The sequence below is a fragment of the Acanthaster planci genome, linkage group LG06 (genome assembly GCF_054643075.1).
Source record: "Acanthaster planci isolate LZ-2023a linkage group LG06, COTS_SCS, whole genome shotgun sequence".
In the NCBI taxonomy this organism is placed as follows: domain Eukaryota; kingdom Metazoa; phylum Echinodermata; class Asteroidea; order Valvatida; family Acanthasteridae; genus Acanthaster; species Acanthaster planci.
The window spans coordinates 2,755,901-2,780,787 of NC_141782.1; the positions used below are offsets into that span (position 1 = coordinate 2,755,901).

Sequence of the window (24,887 nt, forward strand, 5' to 3'; positions counted from 1 at the left end):
TCAAAGATCAGACGTTCTTCGAAGCTAGCACGTGAAATAACTTAGAGTTGCAGTAATTTTTCAACGTGTATATGATGTCAAATGAGTTCGCGGGAAATTCTTGACGTTTATGCAGCGCACGTACATGTAGTAGGCCCAGTAAGGATCCTACCTCGGAACTGCTGTCGGCGGAATCGACGGTATTGTGTATTTTCCCCCTTGTTGGTATTGACCTACATATTTTTTTGCAAAATGCCGCGCATTGACAACGACATCAAGTTGGACTTCAAAGATGTTCTTGTGCGGCCGAAAAGAAGTACACTAAAGAGCCGATCTGAGGTAAGCAAGGGGTCTACATGAGCTAGGCCTAGGCTGGTGTCAGGTCAGCACGATAATACTGAATTAGTTTTACCAATGTTAAAAAAAATATATTTTCACCCCAAATTCTATAGAAAGTGAACATCCACCAAGCTTTAAACAGTTTAAGGGGGGCGAGTTGGCCCGAGGGCGAGTTGGCCAAGGGGTGAGTCGGTCAGGGGGCGAGTTGACCTACAATCCCTAGGCCTATCATCCTATCGTGGCGTCAGACATGCAACAGGCTAAAGACCAGATTCCGACTCCCAGCCTGTACTTTAATACAGTACAATAATTCTAGTACTCGTACATGTAGCTGTAGTTACCCCCGAATTGTGGGGGGGATCAGGACAACTCGGCCCCAAGACTTACTCGGACCTGGTACAACTCGGACCCAGGACAACTCGGCCCTAAGACAACTCGGACCCAGGACAACTCGGCCCCAGGACAACTCGGCCCCAGGAGAAGTCGGACCCAGGGGATGTCAGACAACTTGACCGTTTGCCAAGTCGTCCGTTAGGACAACTCGACTTTGACAGAGAGACAACTCGACCAGTGAGATCTCTTCACATAATACAGTCGTTTTACCAGTTCAAGATAGCGAAATTATTCAGTCAGATTGCAGCTCTCCAAAAATCCTCAAATTCCAGTGAAATGTGGTCACCGTCCAGATTAAAACAGTCTATGACAAATATTAAAATAGGAGAAATTGCAGAATACCCCACCACTTTAAAAAAGACCCCTGGAATGACTGGTTATGTGGGTACAAGGTGAAAATCCCTTCAGAAGGGAATCAGGTCAACTCGCCCCCGGCCGACTCGCCCATTTGCCAACTTGCCTCCCAGAGGAGTCACTTCCTAGCCGAGTCACCCCTTCGCCAACTCACCCCCTGGCAAACTCGCCTCCTGACAAACTCGCCTCCTGACAAACTCGCCTCCTAACCAAGTTGTCCCTTCTCAGTGTCTTTACAGAAGGCGGGATAATAATTATAAATTATTATGAAAATAATAATCATGGTTGTAACATGGTTATAATTAAAACAAGACGAACGCAGCTTAAAGTTGAGAGCAAAGAACATTTTGTTTAATTATATTTAAAGTGAGATTTACACAAAATTAGTTGCACAGAACAATTTAAATACAAGTAGGTCGAGGTAATGATGTGTGCCAGATAATGAATTCTGATAAGCCTTGCTTGTTCTACAATCAGTCAATCAACCAAATGCAAGTTTATTGAGTAATTCTCAATAATCCCCTTCAGGGTGAATTCTTCAATTTCCCGCCTTCTGCCAGGACACTTAGGCCTATTATCACTTCAGAAATATGTAGATGGTCCAAACCTGCAGACTGTCCTCTGAGGGGCGACTTGGTCAGGAGGCAAGTTTGGGGGGGGAGGGAGGCAAGTTAAAGGGGCGAGTCGTCTAGGGGGAGACACTGCCACGGGGCAAGTTGGCTACGGGGTGGGATGGTAAGGGGTGAGTCTGTCAGGGGGTGAGTTGGCAAGGGGGCGAGTCAGGAAGGGGCGAGTCGGCCAGGGGGCTGGTTGACATCTTGAGAAGAGTGTGACACTTGTACCTGGCGATGAGGTTGATCATGTGGGGTGGCGGGGTATTCTGCAATTGAGCTTTAAAGGGCTAGGGAAATATTGATTGTGATATCCTTTGTTGACCCACATCTATGTTTTGTTTTGTTTTTTGGCATGCTTGGGGGGAGAGGAATCTAGGATTCATAACAAACTGGTTTCAACCTGAGATCCATAAAGTACTAGGGTTTTTGTCGACTGGTTGAATTTCAAGATTGACAAGATTGAAGAGTAGACAAGAAGAGACAACCGCGTGAGCATTTTACATATACAGCAATGGCGATCGCAGCAGAAAAAGTGATGAGTGCATACTCGCGTTTCACGACCACAGCTCAAGGTGAAGAGAGTAGCACGTGAACAGAACACAGTGCTTCAATGTCCCACACACAGAGCACATCTCCTACAATAATTGACGCGTAGTACCACTGCGGCTATCCACCCTCGTACCCAAGGTTAAAAAAATTATAACACAGTTGACACGACACATCAACTGTGGGAAAGATCACCATTATCCATCATTTTTTGCAACCCAGCAACATCACCAGGGTGCTCGACGTGTAAATGATACATGCACATGCGTCATGCATGCTTGTAACATATCAGGTGATTAATTCGCGGCCAATTAAAATTCACTATCTATGACCGTGGTCTAACAATCAATGTTAAACTTTTGTTTGATATTCAGCGTTGAATAAATAACCGTTTGACATTCGTTGAAGGGACAAAAAACAAACTATGCCACCTACATGTACATTTCAGGGCTTGTATGACCCTGAAAAACCCTGTGTCCCTGGTGCAATGAGTTGTCACTGACTGAGGAGAACAATGAGATTTGATTCAATGTAATCTCCAGGCGGGGCGTGTGATGTGATGCATGTCCAGTATATAACGTTAGTAGTTCCTATAGTGTTGTCATAAGCGTCTGTGGAACCTCCACTTGACAAGCGATGCTTCTCAGGGGTCTCCATCTACCTCTCTTGTTTGCAAGCGAAGAACTCCACTGACAAGACTTTAGTCAAAGCTGTTATGATGGTAGAAAACTGCATTGTCGTGGATGAAATAGAGGCAGAAGGGTTGTTTAAGTGTACAGAAACACTTTGAAAAATAAAGCTTAGACCCGGGGCGTGAGCTTTGTAATCGCCAGGCGGGACATGGGGTTTGGGTATTTTATTTCAATTGAAGAGAAGTGCGGTGTGATGCGTTCACTTTCCTTTGTCGTTTGCAAGCGAAGAACTCCACAAACAAGACTAAAGTCAAAGCTGTTTTAACCGCAGAAAACTGCATTGTTCTGGTTGAAATGGAGGCAACGGAGTCGCTAAAGTGTAAAGAAAGACTTTGAAAATACATGTAAGTTTAGACCCGGGGCATGGGCTTGATGTATATTATTTGGATTGACTGAAGTACATGTAGTTTTGATGAAAACGGCAAGTACCGGTATACAACTAACCATTTTTCCTCTAATAATTATACCTGTATTGCCATATAAATCGTCTTCTACATTTCAGGGCTCGTTTAACCCCGCAAAACCCCATGCCCTGGGTTGCCTCTGTGGGAGAGAGTTATGCGTATACGTCATTGTGAAATGGTATATGTACCTATATGTGTGAGTGGATGTGCATGGTGGTGCAGTTCTGTTTCTTTTCTCTTCTTCACTCCATCATTTGCTTGGGGTGTGCACCCTGAATGTCAAACGGTTACTTATTCAACGTTGGAATATCAAATGGGCACTTGTTCCACATAGAATGTCGAACGTGGAACTAACTTCACATCGGTGCTCTCGTGCAGTATGGGTGTCTATTGTGTCATTGTATTGTTAATAAGTGTCGATGTAAGACCCTAAGAAACCATGGGAGGTACATGTAATTTCCCAGCCCAGATTGATTTTGTTTGCCTGAGGAGGAGTTCCATATTTTCTAGGGACATCAGACTTCTGCTGATGGCATGGACAGTAACATGTACATGTGAGTTTCCGCATGCCCGAGGAAGAAAAAGTCCAATGGGAAAAAGGCATTCGCTCCTTTTCCCTTCCCGCAATGCCTTTCTACCGGTACCATTGTGCAAAAATCACTCTTGGTATTAGCAATAAGGCTTATCACAAGTGTGAAAGTGATAGGCCTAGTATATGAGCCTGTGTTACATCGAGAACTCCAAATCACTACTCTATGTGACTTACAGGCATTGTTATTTTCATGGAGTCGTAATGTGAAGCCTACTTGTTTGTGTTATTTAATCCAGTTTTTACAGTTGAGATCCAATGGCGCAAACTCGGCTTTTTCAATCAGATTGTCCCGTGAGAGCAACCATGAGATACCTACCTGTATAGCTCTTGAAAATGCTCACACGGGAGTTTCAGAACATGAGACCAAGTATCTCTTGAAAATTTGACGTTTTTATTCATCAATCTCTTGTTTCCACCCAACAATGCCATTGTGTTTAATACATTGCACATGTGTCATCTCCCCATTTTGATTTAACCATTTTCGGAGGCGGGGATGGCATCTTGTTTTCATTTTGCAACCATCTTTACTGTGTGACTTCTAAGCTTACATGTGTACCATCAGCTAGCACGCTCAATATGCGCTGCCCTGTGTAGCTGTGGCTACATCTGAATCTGTTGTCTACTGATACATGTAGGTCTAAGGTTTTACTCCATTGGAAACACATGATGATGCGCTAACAGTAAACCTAGCTGTACATGTAGCTCTGGAAGCCCATTTCGGACTTGGCCTGTGGCAGTAAGATCGTAGTAATCCCCCCCGGCTCCAAAAATGGTCGAACGGAAATGCGTAGCAAGCTTGGCCAATTGCCATCATGCAACTTCTTTTCTTTTTTTAATAATGTACATGTCTAGGTGGATTTGACGAGGTCCTTTATTTTCCGTAATTCCAAGAAGACCTACGATGGCATCCCTGTTATGGCTGCCAACATGGACACTGTTGGTACCTTTGAGATGGCCAAAACCCTATCCAAGGTACGGTGCAATACATACATGTTGTAATGAATTAACCCTAACTCCCTAGGGTGTACGTAAAATCATAGTGAAATCAGAGGATTTGGAACTGTTGGGAATCTAGCCCTAAGAGGTGGAGTGTATGTAAATGTCACATAGCTGAGGGAGAACCCACAAATGTGGATATCAAATAGACAACAATAGACCTTTTGTTATTTACAAACACTGACCACCATTTTGTAGGGGGGCCTGAATTCACAGGAAAGTCACCTTCATTTGCTTCAAAATGGGCATTATGCAGCCTTGTCAACATGGGTTGCATTTTCTGTTTGTACATGTATTTAATAGGAGCATTCATTAATTACATGTAGTGTTTTAATATAATTTACATGAAATGTCAACATTTTGTGGATTATTCTTTCAGTTTTTTACGTTCAGCCTACCTGTTGCGCTTTGGACATACTGTAGACAAAAGAAATATCTAGTTTCTTTATTATCGCATGATGACTGAATGGAAAGTGACATTAAAATCTCATTTTGGGAACCTGAAAGTACTGTACTTGTAGAAATAAAACCATTGAAACTTCATTACAAATTGATACCAATGTATGCCAATGACTGATTTAAAATTTGTTATTAAAAATATTGTGTGAAGAATTTGAAGAAATTGAAAGTGAGGCATGGAATGTAAAATGGCCCGGCACCATCCCATATGATGGATACATGTACAAGCGCATCATGGGGGTGTGGGAGGCAACACTTATTTTTCACCCTTTTGTATCTGACAGAGGCAGCTGAAATTTCATTCACAGATTCCTTCTGTCGGAAAATTACGACGACAAAATGCTTGGCTTGGAATGAGTAAATTCGTCCTTAGGCGACGTATTTGTAGAAAATTCACCACAGCTCCAGGCTTCCACTGTACCGGTAGATATCCCTAATGAACCTCGAGTGTGAAGGCTTTCAACTAATGCCGGCTGAATCTTGCTGCATCAAAGATAATGTAGCTCAAAATAATGTGTGGTATCTCTTGGTATGAGTTGCTACTTAATTTGATGTGTGTCGCACGTGTAAGTCTTTATTTTTTTACAAACATGTTACACAAGGTCTTACATGTACCTGCATGTAATTTTTCTAGGCCAAGCATTTAGGTACATTACGTCATGCCAGGCATTAGGAACATGTGAATGAAATTTCAGGTGCCCCCTTCAACTAAAACTGAGAGAAAAAGTGTTGTAAAAAGTTTGCTTTGGAAAGCTGAATTGATACCCTGGATGCCAGTGACAATGTAACAAACATGTCGTCCAACCTGGTTTGTAGAATCGTCTGCCCTCACAACTGGCTGCAGCAAGTACTGGGCCCTCAACTTTCATGGGACATACATGTACATGTACCTGTGCAATCTCATTAGTGCCATCTGTTTGAGTTTTGTGTCAGTGTTTATTTAAGTGGAATATTTTTGATTTTTATAGCATGGGCTGTTCACCTGTATTCACAAGCATTACACAGCAGAGGAATGGAAACAGTTTGCAGCTGAAAATCCTGACACAATAAAGGTACATATTCATGCAATATGGGCGATTCACAAGAGTGAGCCCCCAAGAGTCTGCAATGCGTTGGTGCATTGGGTCGACAGATTTTGTGCGTTAGATTAGCCAGCACGTTGCAGACTCTTGGTGGTGCACTATTGTAAATTGCCCATATTAGAATTAGGGATACTTTTAATTATGAAAGCCCTGGAGTGCCGTTAAGTATATATTTTCAAAGAGTGAAGTATATTTTTTCAAAGTTTGTTTTTATGAACTAAATTTGTTCAACTTTATTTTTGTGAGATAACTGTGTATTTTTCCCATGATAGTTTGTTCGGGATACTTACTCTCCACTTGAGGTTTTCGTTCTCGTGAGATCTATTAAAAGAAATGCTCTTCTATTTTTGGAAACAAATCGTTTTTACGAGATATATTTTGCCAAGTTCATTTTTAGGAGTTTTTCATATTCCTTTTTATGAGTTATATTTTTTTTGAAAGTTTGTTTGGTGAGAAATAAATCCAAACCTGATAATGTACATGTACATGTACTTCTCCTGAATATTACCTTAGAAAAAATATATTTCATAAAAACAAACTTCATGAAAAATACATGTATAATTCATAAAATGATTTGCTATCTCAACATAGAAACAGTGTTTCTAAATATAGATCTCATTAGAACTAACTGGGGAATGTATGTCAGGAACAAACAAAATTTAGAAAAATGTATCTCGTAAAAATGAAGCTGGAAAAAATACTCCCCTTTTCGAAAATATGTACATGTACTTGGTGGCAATGCGGGGCTTTTGTGTTCACAAGATTTTTCTTCACTCATATATTTTTGTACATTGTTTGTGTATAGACAAACGAAATTTTGCTTTCTGGAGTATGAGCATGATTTTTAGTAACCAGTTTATTTCCTTTTGCAACCAAAGAATTTGATATTAAACAATACATGAAGTAAAATGCTTGGAAAATACTTGTAACTTGGTTGCAATGACATTCAACATGTTCAAGGCATTTTATTTGACCAATACTTTGTTCCATCATAGTCACAGTACTAGCTTTTGAAGTGACTTCAGGATATTGGATGTTTAATTTGTATCAGAAGTTTACTTCCTTGAGATTGGTGGTAGATTGGGTTAGATTTTACAAGGTATTAGGAGGAAAGGTCACATTTTCACATGCCATTACCACTCTGCCTAGTTTTAGTAAATTGAGTCAATAACTTGACACAAGTCCAACTCCAGTCACATTTTTTGTTGACTCGAGTCCTGACGTGTAAATGACTCAACTTGACTCAAGTCACTGTGAGAAAATGACTCAATTCAGCCCAAGTCACTGAGAAGACATAAGTCAAGCAAAAGGTTATAAGACTCGAGTCCCAACGACAAATTCTTTGCAAAGGATTTGCAACATGTGACGAATGGTAGTGGTTGGTAATTTTTGTGTCATGTCATGAATACGGCATCCTCCATGTCCGTTGTTCCTCCTCCATGGTCGACGACACCAGGCTCGACTTGCCGACAAGTCTCTTTCAGATTTGTGTATACAGATGGTTTGCACAGTTCAAATTGTGCCTCCCTTAGACAGGTGGCAATCAGCTGCCAACCCTTTCAAATTTTTAACAAAAGTAAAATGTGGTGTGACCTAATGTAGTAACCGTGGTGTAAATACAAAAAATGACTTTGCTACTTGTGTTTATCTAGTGTATTGTGCTCAATTAATTGTGAGGCTTGCATTGACTCAAGCTAAGTACTTGACTCAGCCACACACTATGACTCAACTCGACTTCTCAACTCGAGTCATTATGTTGAAATGACTTGACTTTAGTGACTTGTTACAACTGTGTCATTCTATTATTAGAATCTAAAAGAGGTAAAGTAACAAAAAACTTCCATACTGTAAATTTCTCCCAGAATGTAGCTGTGAGTATAGGCACCAGCCAGAGTGATGTCACCAAGGCTTCTGAGATCATTGCTGCTGTACCAGCCATAAATTACCTCTGCCTCGATGTTGCCAACGGTTACTCAGAGCTCTTCGTCCAGCATGTGAAGGACATGCGTGAAAAGTTCCCCGAGCTCACGATCCTGGTGAGAGAAGTATACCCTTGTTGATATATGAAATTGTGAAAAAAAATCACCAGTTGGCGCTCTTATGTCATAAAAACATATTTATTAAATGTCCAAAAATGCCTGACTGCCATTGCTGCTAAACGTCTAGCATTATTTGGTTTGCATGTATTTGGATGAAAAATGTACTTCCTGTCATATACAAGAATCAGTACCCTACAAGCACATAACATATTGTAGTAGTCTTGTACTGACGGAAACCCAGAGCCGTCCTCGGCCGACGTCGGGGAGTGTTCTAACTAAGAAGGCCAAGCAATGCCAAGGGAACAGGCTCGTTTTGGGGTAGTCTACAATACCACCAAGCGCAGTACATAGCGCCACTCTTTACCTCAAATACCCTAGAAATGTTGCAACTCCACACGTTCACTTGGGCAGGGAAGGGGTAGTGGGATGGGTTACTCAACTGTGAATTGGAACAAGACTGTGTCTCATCTCCAGTGAGGCTTTATTCTCTCATCATGATAGCTTCAATAAGCCTTTTTGTGAGCTACATGTACATGTTCTTTAAATCCACACTTCAAATTCACACGAACATACTGGGAAACAATTTGAATTTGCCATACTTAGTTGCATGAAAGATGCCTTGCACCAATACACTGTTCTCAATGGATGAGAAGGGTACAAAGTAACCAGTCCATTTCAGAGATGCTGGTCACTATGCAAAAGCTTGCCTCAAAGCATGAGGTATAGCAACAGTGTTTTAAGTCTAGGGAATTCAACTTATGTGCATCAGATAACTCAGTGTACCAGATTTTATTCAAATTTAAATCGCAAAAGGCTTTTTATCACAGTCATTATTAGAAGGGTGTATAGGGAACTGAGGACCTGCGGTCTCCTGTTCACAGCGCATATTTATACAGGTTGTGAATGGTCTGGTGCTAGGCTGTAGTGTTGAATATCAGCCCTGGCTGAAGATTGGGTACTTGTCTACTTGACAACTATGGTAGCCCCCAGCTGCCACTCGGCAAATTGCTGTTGTGCTTACAATACCGGTATGTACAAGTGGTTGTGTCCTTCATTGTGGAGTTCACGAAAGCACCCTGATTACACTTCATTTTCTTTAGTCATACACTTTCATTCGATGCATAAAGTCTGCCTGACCCAACACAACCTTGCCATTCGACTCTGCAACATTTCTTTACCTACATACGGCCTTACGGAATGAGCTGGGAGTATCGTTTTGCCTACTGTGACCAAAAAAAAGACCATCCAGATCATTATCAGAAAAGAAGCAAAAATGCTACAATGCACTTGTCCCGTCGCATCACTTTCTGTACATTCCACACGTTGTGCAACATTTTCATTCAAGAATATTCAAATTCCCGAATTCAGATTGACCCACAAATTTGGCTTTGTAAAAATAAGCCATTTGCGAGTTAAATATGAATAACATCTGGTACACTGAGTTATTTGATTGCACACAAACGTAACAATTTTAATTCACCAAGACGTTGTTGCTATACCTCATGATTTGGGACAAGCTTTTGCATAGCAACAACCATCTCTGGAATGGACTGGTTCCTTTGTGCCCTTCTTATCCATTGGGAATAGTGTATTGTTGCAAGGCATCTCTTATGTAACTAAGCAAAAGCTTGCCCCAAATCACGAGGTACAGCAACAGGGTTTTTAGTATGGAGAATAGAAATTGTTATGTTCCTGTGAATTTAAAGAACCCAGAGTACCAGATTTTATTAAAAGGTCACTCGCAAAAGGCCAATTGGGCTTACGCACATGTACTCCCTTATGCCAGATCAATCCAGCAGGTTGATTCATTACCAGAGACCCTTCCATTGCTGAAATGTTAATCGCTGTTGATGCACCCATTTTTCTTCATTGCGATTTGATGCACGGTCTTTGACTCACTTAGTAGTTAGCGCAACAGATGCTGTCTGTTTACTGGAAAAAGGGCATCAACATAGAAGTTTTGAAGTCATTATTAAGGGCATAAAAGCATGATGGAGTGGTTTCAAACTATTATAATACATTTAAAACTGGATAGGGGATTGACTACGATAATGAACCGAGCCGAAGATTGGTATGCATACACATCCATAAATCCACAATTGTAAAGGTGAAACATGCATTGAATACTGTTAAAAATTACAGTATAAAGTTCACTCCATAAAACACAGTACACAATTGCAAAATTTTGTATTTGCAATTTCATTGACCTGTTGACATTAGTTGCGCATCAGTACCCTGATGCATGTATTTTAAAAGCCTGTTAAAAATAGCAACTACATATCGCAGTGGCGTGTTGTGCTGCTCGCTCAAAATCCCTGTCTCCTGCATGTACTGGGCCTAAATGCTTCATGTACTCTACATATACATGTATGTGCATGTATACGTTTTAATCGTTACCATTTTTTTTAATAGCCGACAGTTTATTGACACCCGCTGAGACGGAAATTTGGAAAACATGTATAAAAGATAAGAAACTAAAAATTTATATTATATGCACCAGATGAGGTGCATTAGTGAGTGCTTAGGAAGCTACAGGGGTGTATTCCACCTGTACATGTACATGTAGGTGTCCGCTCAGTTCATTAAAATGCTTCAGCGGGATGTTTGCAGACCTTGGAGTGATGGATTGTATCCATAAGTCTTTGTGACTTGTACTTCTTAGGGGATATTTTCAATCAGCATGGCATTCAAAACATCAAAGAATTTTTTTCAAAAATTTAAAGGGTTGCTGCAGTGCAGATGTTTTAATAAAAAGTTAGCCTTATTTGCAATTTCTGTTTCACTATTTTAAAGGGTATTTCACTACCTTTTTGTTTTATACTAGTGAGAATTACCATATTCGTGAGCAAAACTGTGATGTCATCTTAGGAAATGAATCTCAATGTTGCATTGGTTTGAGCACAAAAACTGCTGAAATCTTTTTTGATGTTGCTGGCCTCAAGTTTCTTTTCTTTGGTGATTTGTTGTTGTGTAAATCCACAGCAATAAGCTATGTATTCATTGAGTTAAATTTTGGTTCACACTTTGAAAAAAAACATCTATCCTGGATGACATCACAGCAACAGCGCCCTCAGTTGTCTAGGAAAGCAATGGCAATTTTTAGTGTTTGAATATGGCACTTTTTAATGAATTTAACAAAAAAGATTTCAAATATTTTTCATAAATTTGGAGAAGAGTATAAAATTATAGAAACATTGTTTCTTAGAAAAATTCAGTGCTACTACACTTTAAGGTCAATGACACTTAGGAGCAGTTTTCAAGTCATTTGTCAAAGTCCTTGAGGCAGGTACATGTATAATGCAATCATCAATCAATTAAGCTCTGAAAAAAACATTGTCTTCTTGCACTACACGGTGTGAATAGGGCATGGCATGCTAAGATAAATAAATGAATAAATAATTAAGGAAATTGGCAGTTTTTTCTTTTTTATGTACATGACACATGCTGACTTAGAGTACCAGGTAAATATGAAAAATAATGGGAGCAACTTTTTTTGGCAGCTTGTGAAAAAGTCAGTGCACAGTTTTATACATGTACATTACTTGTACAATTTTTGTACCTGTAAATGTTCACTCAAAACGAATAGAGGTTTTAGAGTGAGGCATGCGTACAATGTTTGATGAGTGTGTTGCAATCATTATAAAGCCTGCAAGTTTTTGCTATTATGGATTAAAGAATGAAAAAGGTTCCTATCTAACAAGAACTTACATGTATACATGTACCATTACTGGCACGATGTAGCTTTAATCGTCAAGAGGTGAAACTAATCTGGATTTCATATGACGGACCTTTCAGAGAATCTATGTGAAGGTACATTACATGTACATTGTACATGCATGAACGTTCTTACATGTAGTTAAGGTAAAATTGACCAAGTCACCTGCAAGCAGTGAGCAGTGTGAACGAAGCCAGATGTGGCAAACATGGGTAAGGGGAATCCTCTTAAAGCAAATTTGCTCACTGCCAAAAAAAACAATGCAGGAAAGCAGCTTTGGAGGACAATTTAATTAAAAAAACTTGGCAGTAAAAAGGAAGCCTTACTAGGACTACGTGTAGACATCTTAGTACACGTCTGCCGGTAAAATGTCAATGCTAGCCGTTACCATGGTCACCCTTATAAAGCTCTGTTCCATCAAATCAATAGACAGCTCACAGTGGCAAATCTGATTGATCGCAGAAAAGTAAATGCATTAAAAGAAGACATGGTTTTTTCCTCTCGAGACAAAGTGATGACATTGCACTTACATGTACCAAGGAAATTACATGTAGTATCGTCAACTAGTTAGATATGGCTTGGTAAATGCAAAATTCATTTTCCTATAAATTTGATGGCATATGTACTTTATTTCAATTGGGGAAAATTGCCACGAATTGACATCTGTGAAAAACTTTGATAACATTCATATACCGGGAGTAGTACCATATGTATCTGAGTGCATGTACCCCCGTCATAATGACAGGCGTTATCAGGAGGGGGCGTTGCTGTCCCTGGGAAGGGGGAGGGAGGAAAGTGTTGTAGTCGAGAAATATTTGAGTACCAAATTCTCAGCCAAATGTTGAACTAGTTATGTGGGAAAAAAGCTGAAGAATGTATGCAAATGTTGGTACATGCATAAAGATACATCAAGATTACAGAATAAAATGACTTCAAACCATCACTTTTAAAAGATTAAGTTTTTATTACAAAAGTACTCAGAAAGTACCGTACTCAGCCGAGTTGTATTCGATTACTTTTCTCCTTAAAACTTAACTATTACAAAACTGGGAGTGTCTAATGGTTTTGTGCATTTACTGTCCTATGTCCATGTTGGAAAATACAGTATGTAACAATGGCTGTGACCGAGACAAGTAACCGTTCCTGTAGACACAGGCAATTATGAAAATGCTGAGACGAATGAGAAGTTAACGCATGATGACACACAGCACGGGCTTGAGGTGGGGGATGAAGCACTGCTAGCCTGTTACGGAAGAACTGACAAACTTCCTTCATCTATTTTTGTTGGGTACTTGAGCCACTCCGTCTTATCATTACTATTTTTCATTTTATTAATATTTAACTGCCAAGCAGTCGGATTGGCTGGCCTGTTTTAGTCACCTGCAGCAACAAGTCAATGAGTCATCAAAGCCAGTTTAGTAAAGTTTTAAAGCAACATGCCCTGGAGGGGGGACATGAACGTGACTGCAAAATGTCTGCGTGAATTTAGTACAGACATGTGTTTAGCAACGGCATTGACATTCTTATTCTGTTGTTTATTATTATTCTGAAATCTTTCTGGTAATGACACCAAAGATTCCTCAAAATTCCCTAGCACTGTAGCTCGCAAGCCCAAAGAAACCTGTAAAGGGGAGACATGGAGAAGCAGTTACAGTTTTAGAGGTAGGAGGAAAACCCCAGAGGAATATTCTGGGTGGAAACCACGTAAATCGGGTAGGGACTGGAAACCTAATCCACATGTGGACCAGGCCGAGATTCGAACCCGGACCGCAGAGGTGGAAGGCAGGAACCTAACTCTCCAAGGATGTGCTGCCAAACCTTCAAAATACCATAATTCAGAATACTTTATGACTAATGTTATGCATCGCTGTCCCCCTTGTTATTGACAGGCTGGGAATGTTGTGACCGGCGAGATGGTGGAAGAGCTTATCCTCGCTGGGGCTGACATCATTAAGGTTGGCATTGGACCTGGTAAGAACAATGTGAGATCTTCATCTGTCCAGACTGTTGCCATCAATTCTTACTATGAACATCTCACCCTTAAAATTCTCATTAAAGTACAACTTTGCCTCAATGTTAATCCCTAATGACCCCTTATTATACATGACTGGCATGACAGGATTATGCTTAAGGTTGGCTGTTTAAATCACCTTGATTTAAATTAAATGATATTTTACAAAAAATCACTACTTGTGAAAATTTTTTTTTTATTTGCAAAGAAAGCAAAAATGTTGCATTAAAAAAATATTTCAACTGATGTGTAATTATTTACAGGCTTTGCGTGTTTTAAATTGAATGTCCTGTGAGCCCTTCAGTTCTTAGTATATGACATCATCACAAAAATACTGGCATAGAAAGCTGCGCTAATTTTCGTCAAGTCCATATAATGTTAGATACAAAGCAAGACAGTGCACATTAACATCTACATGTATAAGTGGAATCATTTGGCCAACTACATGTACTCAGGTACAAGTGCACTTTTCTTCTTCAGAGGTTGGTATTTTTTTGGCCAACGGATTTATCGGTTTATCCTCAGGACAGGTTGATCCTGAGCCATCCCTACTGTAGAACTAAGGCTACTCTTGGAGACCGTGCATTTCTTTGTGCAGCTCCTAGGCTTTGAAATAGCCTGTCCTTTCATGTAAGAAATGCCAAATCCATGGATGCATTGTTCAAAAAACTGATCTATTGTAGGAAGCTTTTTCCAACACCTAATTTACAGTGATGGGCGTTGTCATGTGCAGTTGAGTATATTTGTATAGTATCTGTGCAATATAAATGCTTCCTCATTAATATTATTTATTATCGGCGCAGCAACATGTACCTGAATGTAAACATGAAAACAAAGAAATACAGAAAATCCCTGGGCAAATAAAAGATGAAAAGTGATGATGATAAAAATCTCCAGCATGCTTTGATTTGAACTTTGAAGCGAACCTCTTTAATCTGCCTTCACTTCCTTCTGCCGTTTACGGGTACATGTATGTTCCAAATATCTTGGTTACGAGTTTTGTGGACTCAGCTGAAGTCAAATACCATTCACATTTGGATGAACCGTGAAATTCTTTGATGACCGTGGAATACAGATCGTGACTTGGGCTCAGACCGATCCCTTTGGACACTGTAATACTGATAATTTTGAATTCAGGAAAAACAGCCAAAACCAAACAAACCAACTACTAAACCCACTGTACTTGTATATTGTCTCAGCAAATCCTTTGTGGCTGATGTATTTGTTCATTACATCCTGATAACTGTATATAGGTGATCTATTTTTGTTCTTTGGATTTAGGTGCGTTAGGGATGAGTAATTGGTTTGAGACTTTAAAAAATCTTACACTTTCTACTTCTGACTTGAACACTGTACTTTCTGTCGGCATGGTCAGACTTGAATGTGCATGTACAGGTACATGTAGGTGACTCAGGACTTGGACTCAACTGGGGTAACTCAGACTCAAGGTCTTAGGACTCTAGTACATACAAATCTGCTTATCAAGCAGTACTGTTTTCCTTTGCTCAGGATCTGTCTGTACCACAAGGAAGAAGGCCGGGGTGGGTTACCCTCAACTCAGCGCCGTGTTGGAGTGTGCTGATGCGGCCCATGGACTAGGTGGTCACATCATATCAGTAAGTACATGAACATGTACATGCCCCCTGTGCACAGTGCGAGTAGCGCAGCTATAAGTGCCTTTGCTATCTTTTGAGGAAGGCTTGTGTTTTTCTGTATATTCATCTACCGATTCAGTAGAGAAATGCTCATGCATAATGCATTACATGCTGTGGATATTGACCAATAAAATGTGGAATTACTTGCATTTGCTTTACTGTGTGATGTGAAACAACTTGAATTAATAAGTGCTGATTAGCTCCACAAGTTAAAGCATTCGTGGCTGTTGTATTGCCAGCATCTAGTGTGCCAGACGCCTTGACTAAAGGCTAGGGCTGTTGAGGAAAACGAATGCATAAGGCCATTTCAGGCACATCTGCCTTTTTGCAGTATGACAGATATGTTGAAACCTGTATGATATCATGTCTTCTCAACGTTTAATTCTTTTTGCAGGATGGTGGTTGCATTTGCCCTGGGGATGTGGTAAAGGCGTTTGGTAAGGAGAACAATAGTTGCCATTAATTTTTCAGGTCACACCATAAGACCTTGCCAAAAGTAACTTTTAAAGTCATTTTGCATTATTAGTCAGGATAACAAAATTTGAGAGACAGGTTCAGAAAATGATTTGGAAGTTTGGGACCACTGGAGTTGGTGTGCCTTCTTTTTTTCAACAAGCCTAGTTTCCATATCGACATAAACAGATGCAGCGAGCATCACCCATCAGTTCCCGAAGATATACAATCGTAATAGGAAACACATTATTGCAATGCAAACAGAGACAGCAACAGTCAGTGAAATTGAACTTTATTCAACTTCGCCGACCATTTGCGTTGAGTCACCAGGGTAGGCCTATACAAATACGTACGCTGGCATGAAGGGCTTACAAAAGTGTCTCATTCGCTGAGTACCTCATATTTTGCCCATTTCTCCTTATTACTAACATATGTAGCCCAGTGGTAACAATTTAGTTAATCACAAACAAAACACATCAAACTGGGAGTATCAGTTTGGCTTCTAGAGGTGGTATTGGCGCCTAAAAAGGCATTTCGTATGACATGCATGTATTTCCAGTTTTGGATGCCATTTTGTTACACTTTTTGGGTGGAATGACGTCATGCAGTGTCTCTCCCATGATTGTTGGCTTTATGACTTCTTACACGTACGTACTGTTGGTGTTCGTTACCACTACTTGTATATGGAAACCTGGCGGAACAGGCTAATTTCTTGATGTTTTTTGGCATGTGCCTGACAGCCCCTGTTCTACTGCAGGCCATTGACTGACATCACAGTGTCAGAGTTTCAGAGGTTGTAATCGAGCCAATGTTAAAATTTAAAGCAGAATTCAAGCAAATGGCTAGATAGGGTTAGTAGTGAACTGATTAAGAATTCTGAACTACATGTGCATTTTGCAGTTGATAATTGATTGCCACCCAAACAAGCTTTCGGTCTCTTTTACTGTCAGTCTTTTACAACTAGCAGACCGCACAGTGCTTGTAACAGCATGGTGGCAAACTAGGACACCTGTTGTTTACATTATAAAATGCCATCTGTTATCACCATGCAAGACAAATGTATGACAATCAGATTATGCATTCAAGCATGCCCAGAGCCCTCGTACACAGTTTGAGTACACGTAGATGTACCAAGGGATACATTAACCCCTTTTTTGAACCGGATCCCTTACGGAACTTAGAGAAGTTACCGTAGTTACCGGCAGCACGGTTGTGCTGTGGAAGTGATGGCCTAATACATGTATGAAATTGTATGGTGTTGTGCACTCCCTAATTTTTCAGCTAGCCTCCATTCTAGGTTGGATGTTCCAATTGTAACAAATTATAATTGTAAGGTTTCTAGACACGATAGATGGTCCATTTGTTGAAAATGAGAGATGCGCCTTGTGTGCATGATCAGACTTTTATATGTTGTTGCTCTAATAACGGTGAACTTTATTTGCACACGAAGTGCATATTTTGATCCAGTATTTTAAACAAGTGAGCACTGCAGTTGTCAGAGCGTCATCATGACAATCCTTTCATCTGCCTGAGCCACACTACAGACTGATGTATCACATATAGGGACCTGCTCTCGTGTTGTGCAGTTTTCTAGATTTGACAGATCTGACACACTTTCCATATCTGAAGTGGTATTTTGCAGCACATGTTTGTCATGTGAATGGCACTGATCTGCTTCTAACAGGAGCCGGGGCAGACTACGTGATGCTTGGCGGCATGTTGGCAGGCCACGACCAGAGCGGAGGGGAAATTATAGAACGCAGTGGCAAAAGGTTGAAGCTGTTCTATGGCATGAGCTCATCGACTGCCATGAATAAACATGCCGGAGGAGTAGCAGATTACCGGTGAGTACAAGGTGGTTCCCCCAACCACCTCCAGCCCCCCAGGAAAAAAATCCCTGCACGGAAAGTGTACAATGTGTGCATGGTGAACCAAGTTCCCACATGCAAAACAAAATCTGCAGTTTTTCATGATGTACATGTAGCTTTGAAATGGGAACATTGTCATACAAATCTGGCTTATATGTAATTTGACCAGAACTAATTGTCTCCAGGTGGTTCACCCATGCATTGGTATTTCACATGTACATGCTTTCCACACTGCCTGAATGAGGAAAAGTGTCCAGTACCAATGATTCCAGAATCATTTGAAGAGCACCCATGGAGCTCTGAAAAACAGAACATAAAGATTCAAAGCTTTAGTGGATGTTGAAGTAAACTGAAATGTGTGTAATACAAAAAAGTACACTTGTATCTTTTGAATTGTAAGGTGTTTTAACCACTTCATGCCGGGGTGCCTTGTACTGGAGACGTTGGCTTGTACGCAAAGCAGCGGTGCCCGAAATCGGACAAAGGAGCTTGGCCTTGTAACAAAAGACCATACTTGGGAACAAAAGACTGGCTGCTGGGAATAGCCAACATTTTTCCAGTTGTCAGTTGCGGAGGAAATCCGTCATTATTTTGAATGATTATAACAGTGTTTGTGGCATTCAGCATGAGCGGATTATTACCGGGGACAAAAGCGCTTCAGGGATGAGCGATACAATACCTAATCTGGTCCATAGATGTTGTCCTCAGATTAGAGGAGCCTCCAGACAGTCATTCGTGTGGATGTAAAGGTCCAGTAAATGAAGTTATGAATTTTTGAAGAATTTTGTAAATGGAAAATCTTGAAAATCCTCCAGGAATACGTCATGCACCTTCAAATTAAACCCCGCAGCATATGGTTCAAATGTGTAGGTAAAATGCCCTACATGTACTTATATCGTTGAATGACATGACTGGGTGCATAAAGATGTGCAGTACATGTATAGCGGTTGTTCAGTAAAGCAATTTTGTTAGTGATGCACCTGGTTCTGGCCCATTCAAATGTGTGGCGGCCTGCCTCACGAATGTGTCTACATGAGGATTTGTGACCAGCTTTTACACTTAAAAACTGGCCAACTCATAAAATCAAATTTAAAATAAACAACTCCAAAGTTTGTGCATATTTTGAATATATGTTCTTTTCCTTCCTTATTTCGCCAGTCGGTTTGTTTTCACCGTAAATAAATGATGTTTGTTTAAGGCAAATTCAATGCATTGTAAAAGTGCACGGAAAATTGATTGTGTGCCAAGTGAAAAGTTTGGTACATTGAATTCGGTATAGAGTACCAAAGTGCGATGTCACAGTGAACCAGAAAGTGTAGTGCAAATGAACTAATACGAATGAGTATGAAATGAACGAGTACGCGCATGTATTGGTTAATACACGCTAATGGCTTTTACGCCCATAATTGTGATGTATTCACTTCAGTACTCTATACAGAAATGTTTGGTGTGCCTTACAGCAGTGCTGTTCTGTAGCAGGACACAGTTACATGTATTTTCATCATCAATATAATCATTACTGATATTGGATTCAGAGCCAGCGAGGGCAAGACAGTTGAGGTCAAGTACCGGGGTGATGTGACGGACACCGTGCAAGACATCCTGGGCGGGCTGCGCTCAGCATGCACCTACATAGGGGCGGGGAAGCTCAAGGAACTCAGCAGGCGGACCACTTTCATCCGAGTCACCCAACAGACAAACGATATCTTTGGCACCACAACATAAGACGTGGCCAGCACAGAAAATTGTGCCTGTTTGCTGTGCTCCATGCATCCTCGCTGATGCTGGTTCAACCTATAAAAAAAGCTTTACTTCCAAGATAGTGTTTCACAAGCTGTCCGGATACTTTTAGTAAACAATCTGAAAGGAAAAACAAACCTGAAGTGGAGGAAAGCTCGTGGAAAATCACAGCCAATGTGCGGCAAGCTTTTTAAGAACAGTTTGCCCAATGTTAGAAAGTACATTTAAATTAACGACAGTTCTTAGCAGATCAAACAATTAAACTTTTAAACTAGGGAGTTGTGTTAAAAGGCGTACAAGTTTTTGCCCACTGTGAATTCTCTGGGTAGTACATGTATACATGTACGTGAACATGTATCTGCAACTAGGTATGAATTACCATTTTCCAAGTCTTACATTTCATGACTTTGTAAAAAATTCTTCAATCCGTAACATAAAAGTGATTGAAAATGTGTATTGAAAAGGCTGGTATTTTCAGATGCATTTATCTCAAATTGTCCGTTTGGTAAGATTTTGGGGTTGTTGTCACTTTGTGAAAACACTGACAATCTGTTCACATGTGGAGCATATAGCTATAGTCGTTACTCTGTAGTTGTACATGTATATTCCTATGTGGGTTTGCTGAATTCTAGTTTGTGTACATGAATATGAGTGTCCTTTGACCTGTTGCTGTGTACTGGTTGCTTTTTTGGGTGGGGGGGGTGTTTGCTTCTAGGGTTCAGGGGTCAAGAAACTGCCTATTAATAGTTAGACTTGAAATCAAGTTGTTTAATAGTTGGTAATGGTTGTCATCAAGAACAACTGATATGAGCCAGCATGCTGCGTTCTTTTACAGTTAGTGCTAAGCCAGTTCAAAGTTGCCCATGATCCAGCGTGCTGGGCTGATTCAGCCCAGATACATGGATGTGCGCATGGTCGTGGGCTTTGAGTACCGGGTTTTGGCACACATCGGCCCATGACCCCATGCACTACCTGCCTAATAAGGCATGTCACAACAGCTTTCTGGAGGTGGTTTGCTCACACACCAGAGTACCCTGCTGTCTTCTGCACCGATTCGAGTGCCTTAGAAAAATCCACAGTTATTCAGAGGTTTCCCTTCACTTTTGAAGAAAACCTAATCCTTTTCACAAGTCCAAGGTGATCTTGGCGGTACATAGCAGATATACTGTGCTGCCACACGCTAGTCTTTCTCGTACCCTCCAATGACACCCTGATCAAGGGAGAAAAATATTTATATGGAAGAGAAAGCCTTAGTTAAGGGTGACATTTTGAAGTGTGGAAGGTGCCACAAGAAACGGGTGTAAGTGGGGCAGCGCCATGTAAAAATTCTCTTTTTGTTTGTGGGATTATCAAAAGTACCCTAGAGAAAAACTCAATGTTTTGGACAGTATGTTCTGCCCCTTATCAGGGAACTCATCAAATAAAGGGTGTTTTTTATCTATCGTGATATTTATTAACAAAAACTCAAACTAAAACAAACACTGGTCACTGGACACTCTACAGTAGTTTTATTGTACTTTAAATCGAAATTGAAATGAAAGCCTCACATTAAGGCACCACGCATACTTATATATATAGTCTTGTGCACTTTGTTTGAAATTTACTGTCTTCTTCTCGTCACACGTGCCACAGGAAAGCTTGAGTGCATCTTACGGTACATATGCATATAGATGATTCCACTTGGCCTTGAGACTATGCCAATCAAGGCATGGGCCATCACCACCCTCATTGCTATGAGAAAATGGGAACTTGGAAGTGGCCACTTGCTGCTTTCAGCTTCATGAACGATGTCACTGAAGACGTTGAGGACATCTTCCCCCACCAGAATTTTGTGGTACACCTTCTGAAGATCAAGGACTGGCTGGCTCCTTCTCTTGCTCCTTTTTCATATGCATGTTGCTTTTTTGGGGATGGAATTTGGAGAGAGGGCTTGAGACAAATGTGATAAACCTGTTGCTGAGCTTCTGTAATTTCATGGTGCACACAAATTTAGCAGCACGATTGATGTAATCCAGCTTGTTATACAAGTCCCTGCAGCTCATACCTGTGCCTTGATACCTTGACAACCACATCTGAATGTTGTCTTGCCTTGCCAACAATTCCCATGGTATGTCAAAGGCATTCTCTACTGCTTGGCCACTGTTAGCAAAATGCATGTACTTTGACTCCACTTGGACAACCTCCCTTGGGTAGTTTGAATGGGGTAGAGCTCTGCCCGTTTCTCGGATGTACTTCTCCAATTCTTTGAACACGGAGTACGGATAGCAACTATTTAGCCTACTTACTTCTGCTCCATTGCTTGAGGAGGATCCAGAGTTTGCTATTGAGATGGTGTATGGGAAGGCCTTTTTCTGGGGTCAACTTCTTACTGGCAAGCTCTTTATTAGGGCCGTCAAAACCACCAGTAATGGAACTGCTCTTTGGTTCCTCTTCACTGTGTGGCAAACGACAAGTGCTGACACTGGAGCATATCAACTCGCCGCTTATTTTGTTGGAAGTTGTGATGTCATCCAGAGGCGTGGAAGAGGAAGGCTCGAGGTTCTTGGGTTGGGAAGTGGATGAAGTTGATATGGATTCCTTTGAAAGCACAGCTGATCGAGCTTGCCAAGTCGGGTGGTCCAGTGGTTAAGACGTCTGCACTAGTAAGCAGGAGGTCATGGGTTCGAGTCCCACCCGAGTAAGCTTGGGAGTTTTTTCGCAAGCTCTCTGACAAGCACTGAGCATACAGTGATTATCAATATAAACGTTGGGTATAAGGTCAATACCCATAAAGTACAGATTGCTTAAGGGGTCTCAGTACACCGTATAACCACTGTAAGTAGAAATTGGAAACGTGCATATCAGGTGTTAACAAAACAATTGTAGTCGCTTAACCATGTGCGATTGATGTGCATGCATGTTTGAATTCATGGAATAATTCTTGTTTGAAATGTTATTGTATTTTTAAATTTTATTTTAGGATTTAATGTCCTCAGAACTGAAAAAATAGTTTATTTTTTAGCAAATTGTACTTTTAAAAGAAGTTGAATTAATATTGTACGCATCAATGGCATTGACATGTAAATGAATATTGCATATTTTAACCACTGTCTGTGTTGACGTTTGACATTTAATTTTAATTTTTTGGTGTTGGAAGGCACTGTCATCTGTTTATGGAATTCCATCCACGTAAGGGGGAATTAAAGCAATGTAATACTCTATGGTTAAATTTTAAAAGGTAAATTTGTAGAAGCTCATGCAGACGCATAAATGACTGTCTAGTTCCAATATATTTGCAAGTATAAGTGTCGATGTAATTGTACTGTTTTCCTTCGGTATTTAACTCAGCTTTTCTGGTTCTGCTGCAGTTTTACAACTACATGTATATGATCAATTCAAAAAGAAGGTAATTTGAAAACAAATGATGGGAGACCTTGAGACGTGTGGTGGCGACAAATATACCGGTCCCGTTTACCAGTTATGAGCATGTGCGCTTGAATAAGGACCGGTATGTCTGCTGCCACCAGCGTCTCAAAGTATCCCACTGTTGACTTATGCTGTAATTGCCTCAACTGGAAGGAAGCAACTTACTTGTATATACATTGTATGTAGGTATCGTACAAGTCTTTAATTACATCAGGTGATAGGGATCAATTGTATTTAGCTCCAAAACCATCTAAGGCACAGCTGTACCACCATGGAGCAAATACTTCAAAGCATGACACAACTACCCAGATTATAACATGACTGCATGGTATGGAATAGAATGAAAAGATTTGCATCACATTGGCACAATTCTATCACCAGCTTATAGGGAAATGCAACTGTACATTGGCGCATAACTATCATATACAGTAGGTGCATTGAAGTAGTTCCCATGGGTTAACCCTCGACTTGGAATGACCATGTGAGCAATGTCAGACAAGCGGGCCATAGGGTACAAAAGTGATTCACATACAGTTACGTGTGTAAAATAGCGGGAGAACCAGCGCAAGGACCAACATGTGCATGTACTCCATTTGTTTGCACTTCGTTTGCACTCTACAGAGTGGCATCAGGTGACAGGTGGAATGCTCCATTCCACTTGACTTCACCTTGTGGAACAGAACGTTCTATGTCACCTCGTGAAATTATTTTTATCTTGCCACTCAACAACAGTCATGATTTTACATGTATTGCTGCAGCCCTTGCTGAACGGTGTCATAGTGCAACTCAGTTGTATTTATATGGGGCTGCATCATTTTGTCCCCTCACTACAGCACAATTTACACTTTTAAAGGTTTTAGCAGAACCATATTTGCCATCAGAACCTTGTTCGCAATTGGGTTTGTTTTAGGAAGGTGTTCTAGAAATGGCACAGACTTTTGAGTATCAAAGCCTCCCCCCCAAAAAAAAATCAAGCATGGCATTTCCAGCTTGTTTTAGGTATTTATAGGTAGCTACTCGGCATTCAAAGTGCTCTGTATCATGGTACAGAAACAAATGTCACTGAAAGTACTAATGCAGAAACCTGTCCGTCTCCAATTTTTGGTCTCTTGATGAGTCTTGGTGCTTGTCATTGAAGTTTTATGATTTTTGTGTTTTGAACAGTGTTGTAACGAGAGAGTTGGACACATTTGTTATGCATGCTGCTGCCCGTGACACTCATGAAACAATGTAGCTGGAATTTTATCATTAAACAGGGAAATTGAAAAGGTAATTGCAGCATATGACCTGCTGGTCATAAACATTTACTGCAAGTGATTCGGTATGTACATGTATGTGTGACATGTACAAATGTGTGCTTTTGAGAAGTTTGAATGAACTCCATACAATGACAATAAAGTACTGCTGTGGTATCTTTTTTGGCAGGCTCGTGTTTTTCATTTCTGTTTTAAATATAGCAGATATAGCAAGCAACCACTTTATCGTGCTGCGTGTACATTTCCGCCTGTTCAACTCTAATGGAACAAATTATTTGTGATGATACCTCAATGT

General features: G+C 40.5%; 1 protein-coding gene across 1 annotated transcript; it reads left to right on the forward strand.

Moving 5' to 3' along the window:
• The first annotated feature begins 92 nt into the window (after positions 1-92).
• Positions 93-24,753, forward strand: LOC110984758 (GMP reductase 2-like). The gene is made up of 9 exons (XM_087138421.1): positions 93-318; positions 4,766-4,885; positions 6,337-6,420; positions 8,313-8,486; positions 14,094-14,175; positions 15,725-15,831; positions 16,265-16,307; positions 18,008-18,167; positions 19,727-24,753. Exons 1-9 carry the CDS (start codon positions 232-234, stop codon positions 19,914-19,916), a joined length of 1,047 nt encoding a protein of 348 aa, XP_086994547.1. The 5' UTR covers positions 93-231; the 3' UTR covers positions 19,917-24,753.
• Positions 24,754-24,887: the final 134 nt, after the last annotated feature.

Bases quoted from the DNA above. Each gene is read 5' to 3' on its own strand.
- LOC110984758 (XM_087138421.1), top strand. From the start codon at position 232: ATGCCGCGCATTGACAACGACATCAAGTTGGACTTCAAAGATGTTCTT. The intron at 6,421-8,312 runs GTACATATTCAT...AATTTCTCCCAG, and splicing joins AAAATCCTGACACAATAAAG to AATGTAGCTGTGAGTATAGG. The intron at 15,832-16,264 runs GTAAGTACATGA...TTCTTTTTGCAG, and splicing joins TAGGTGGTCACATCATATCA to GATGGTGGTTGCATTTGCCC.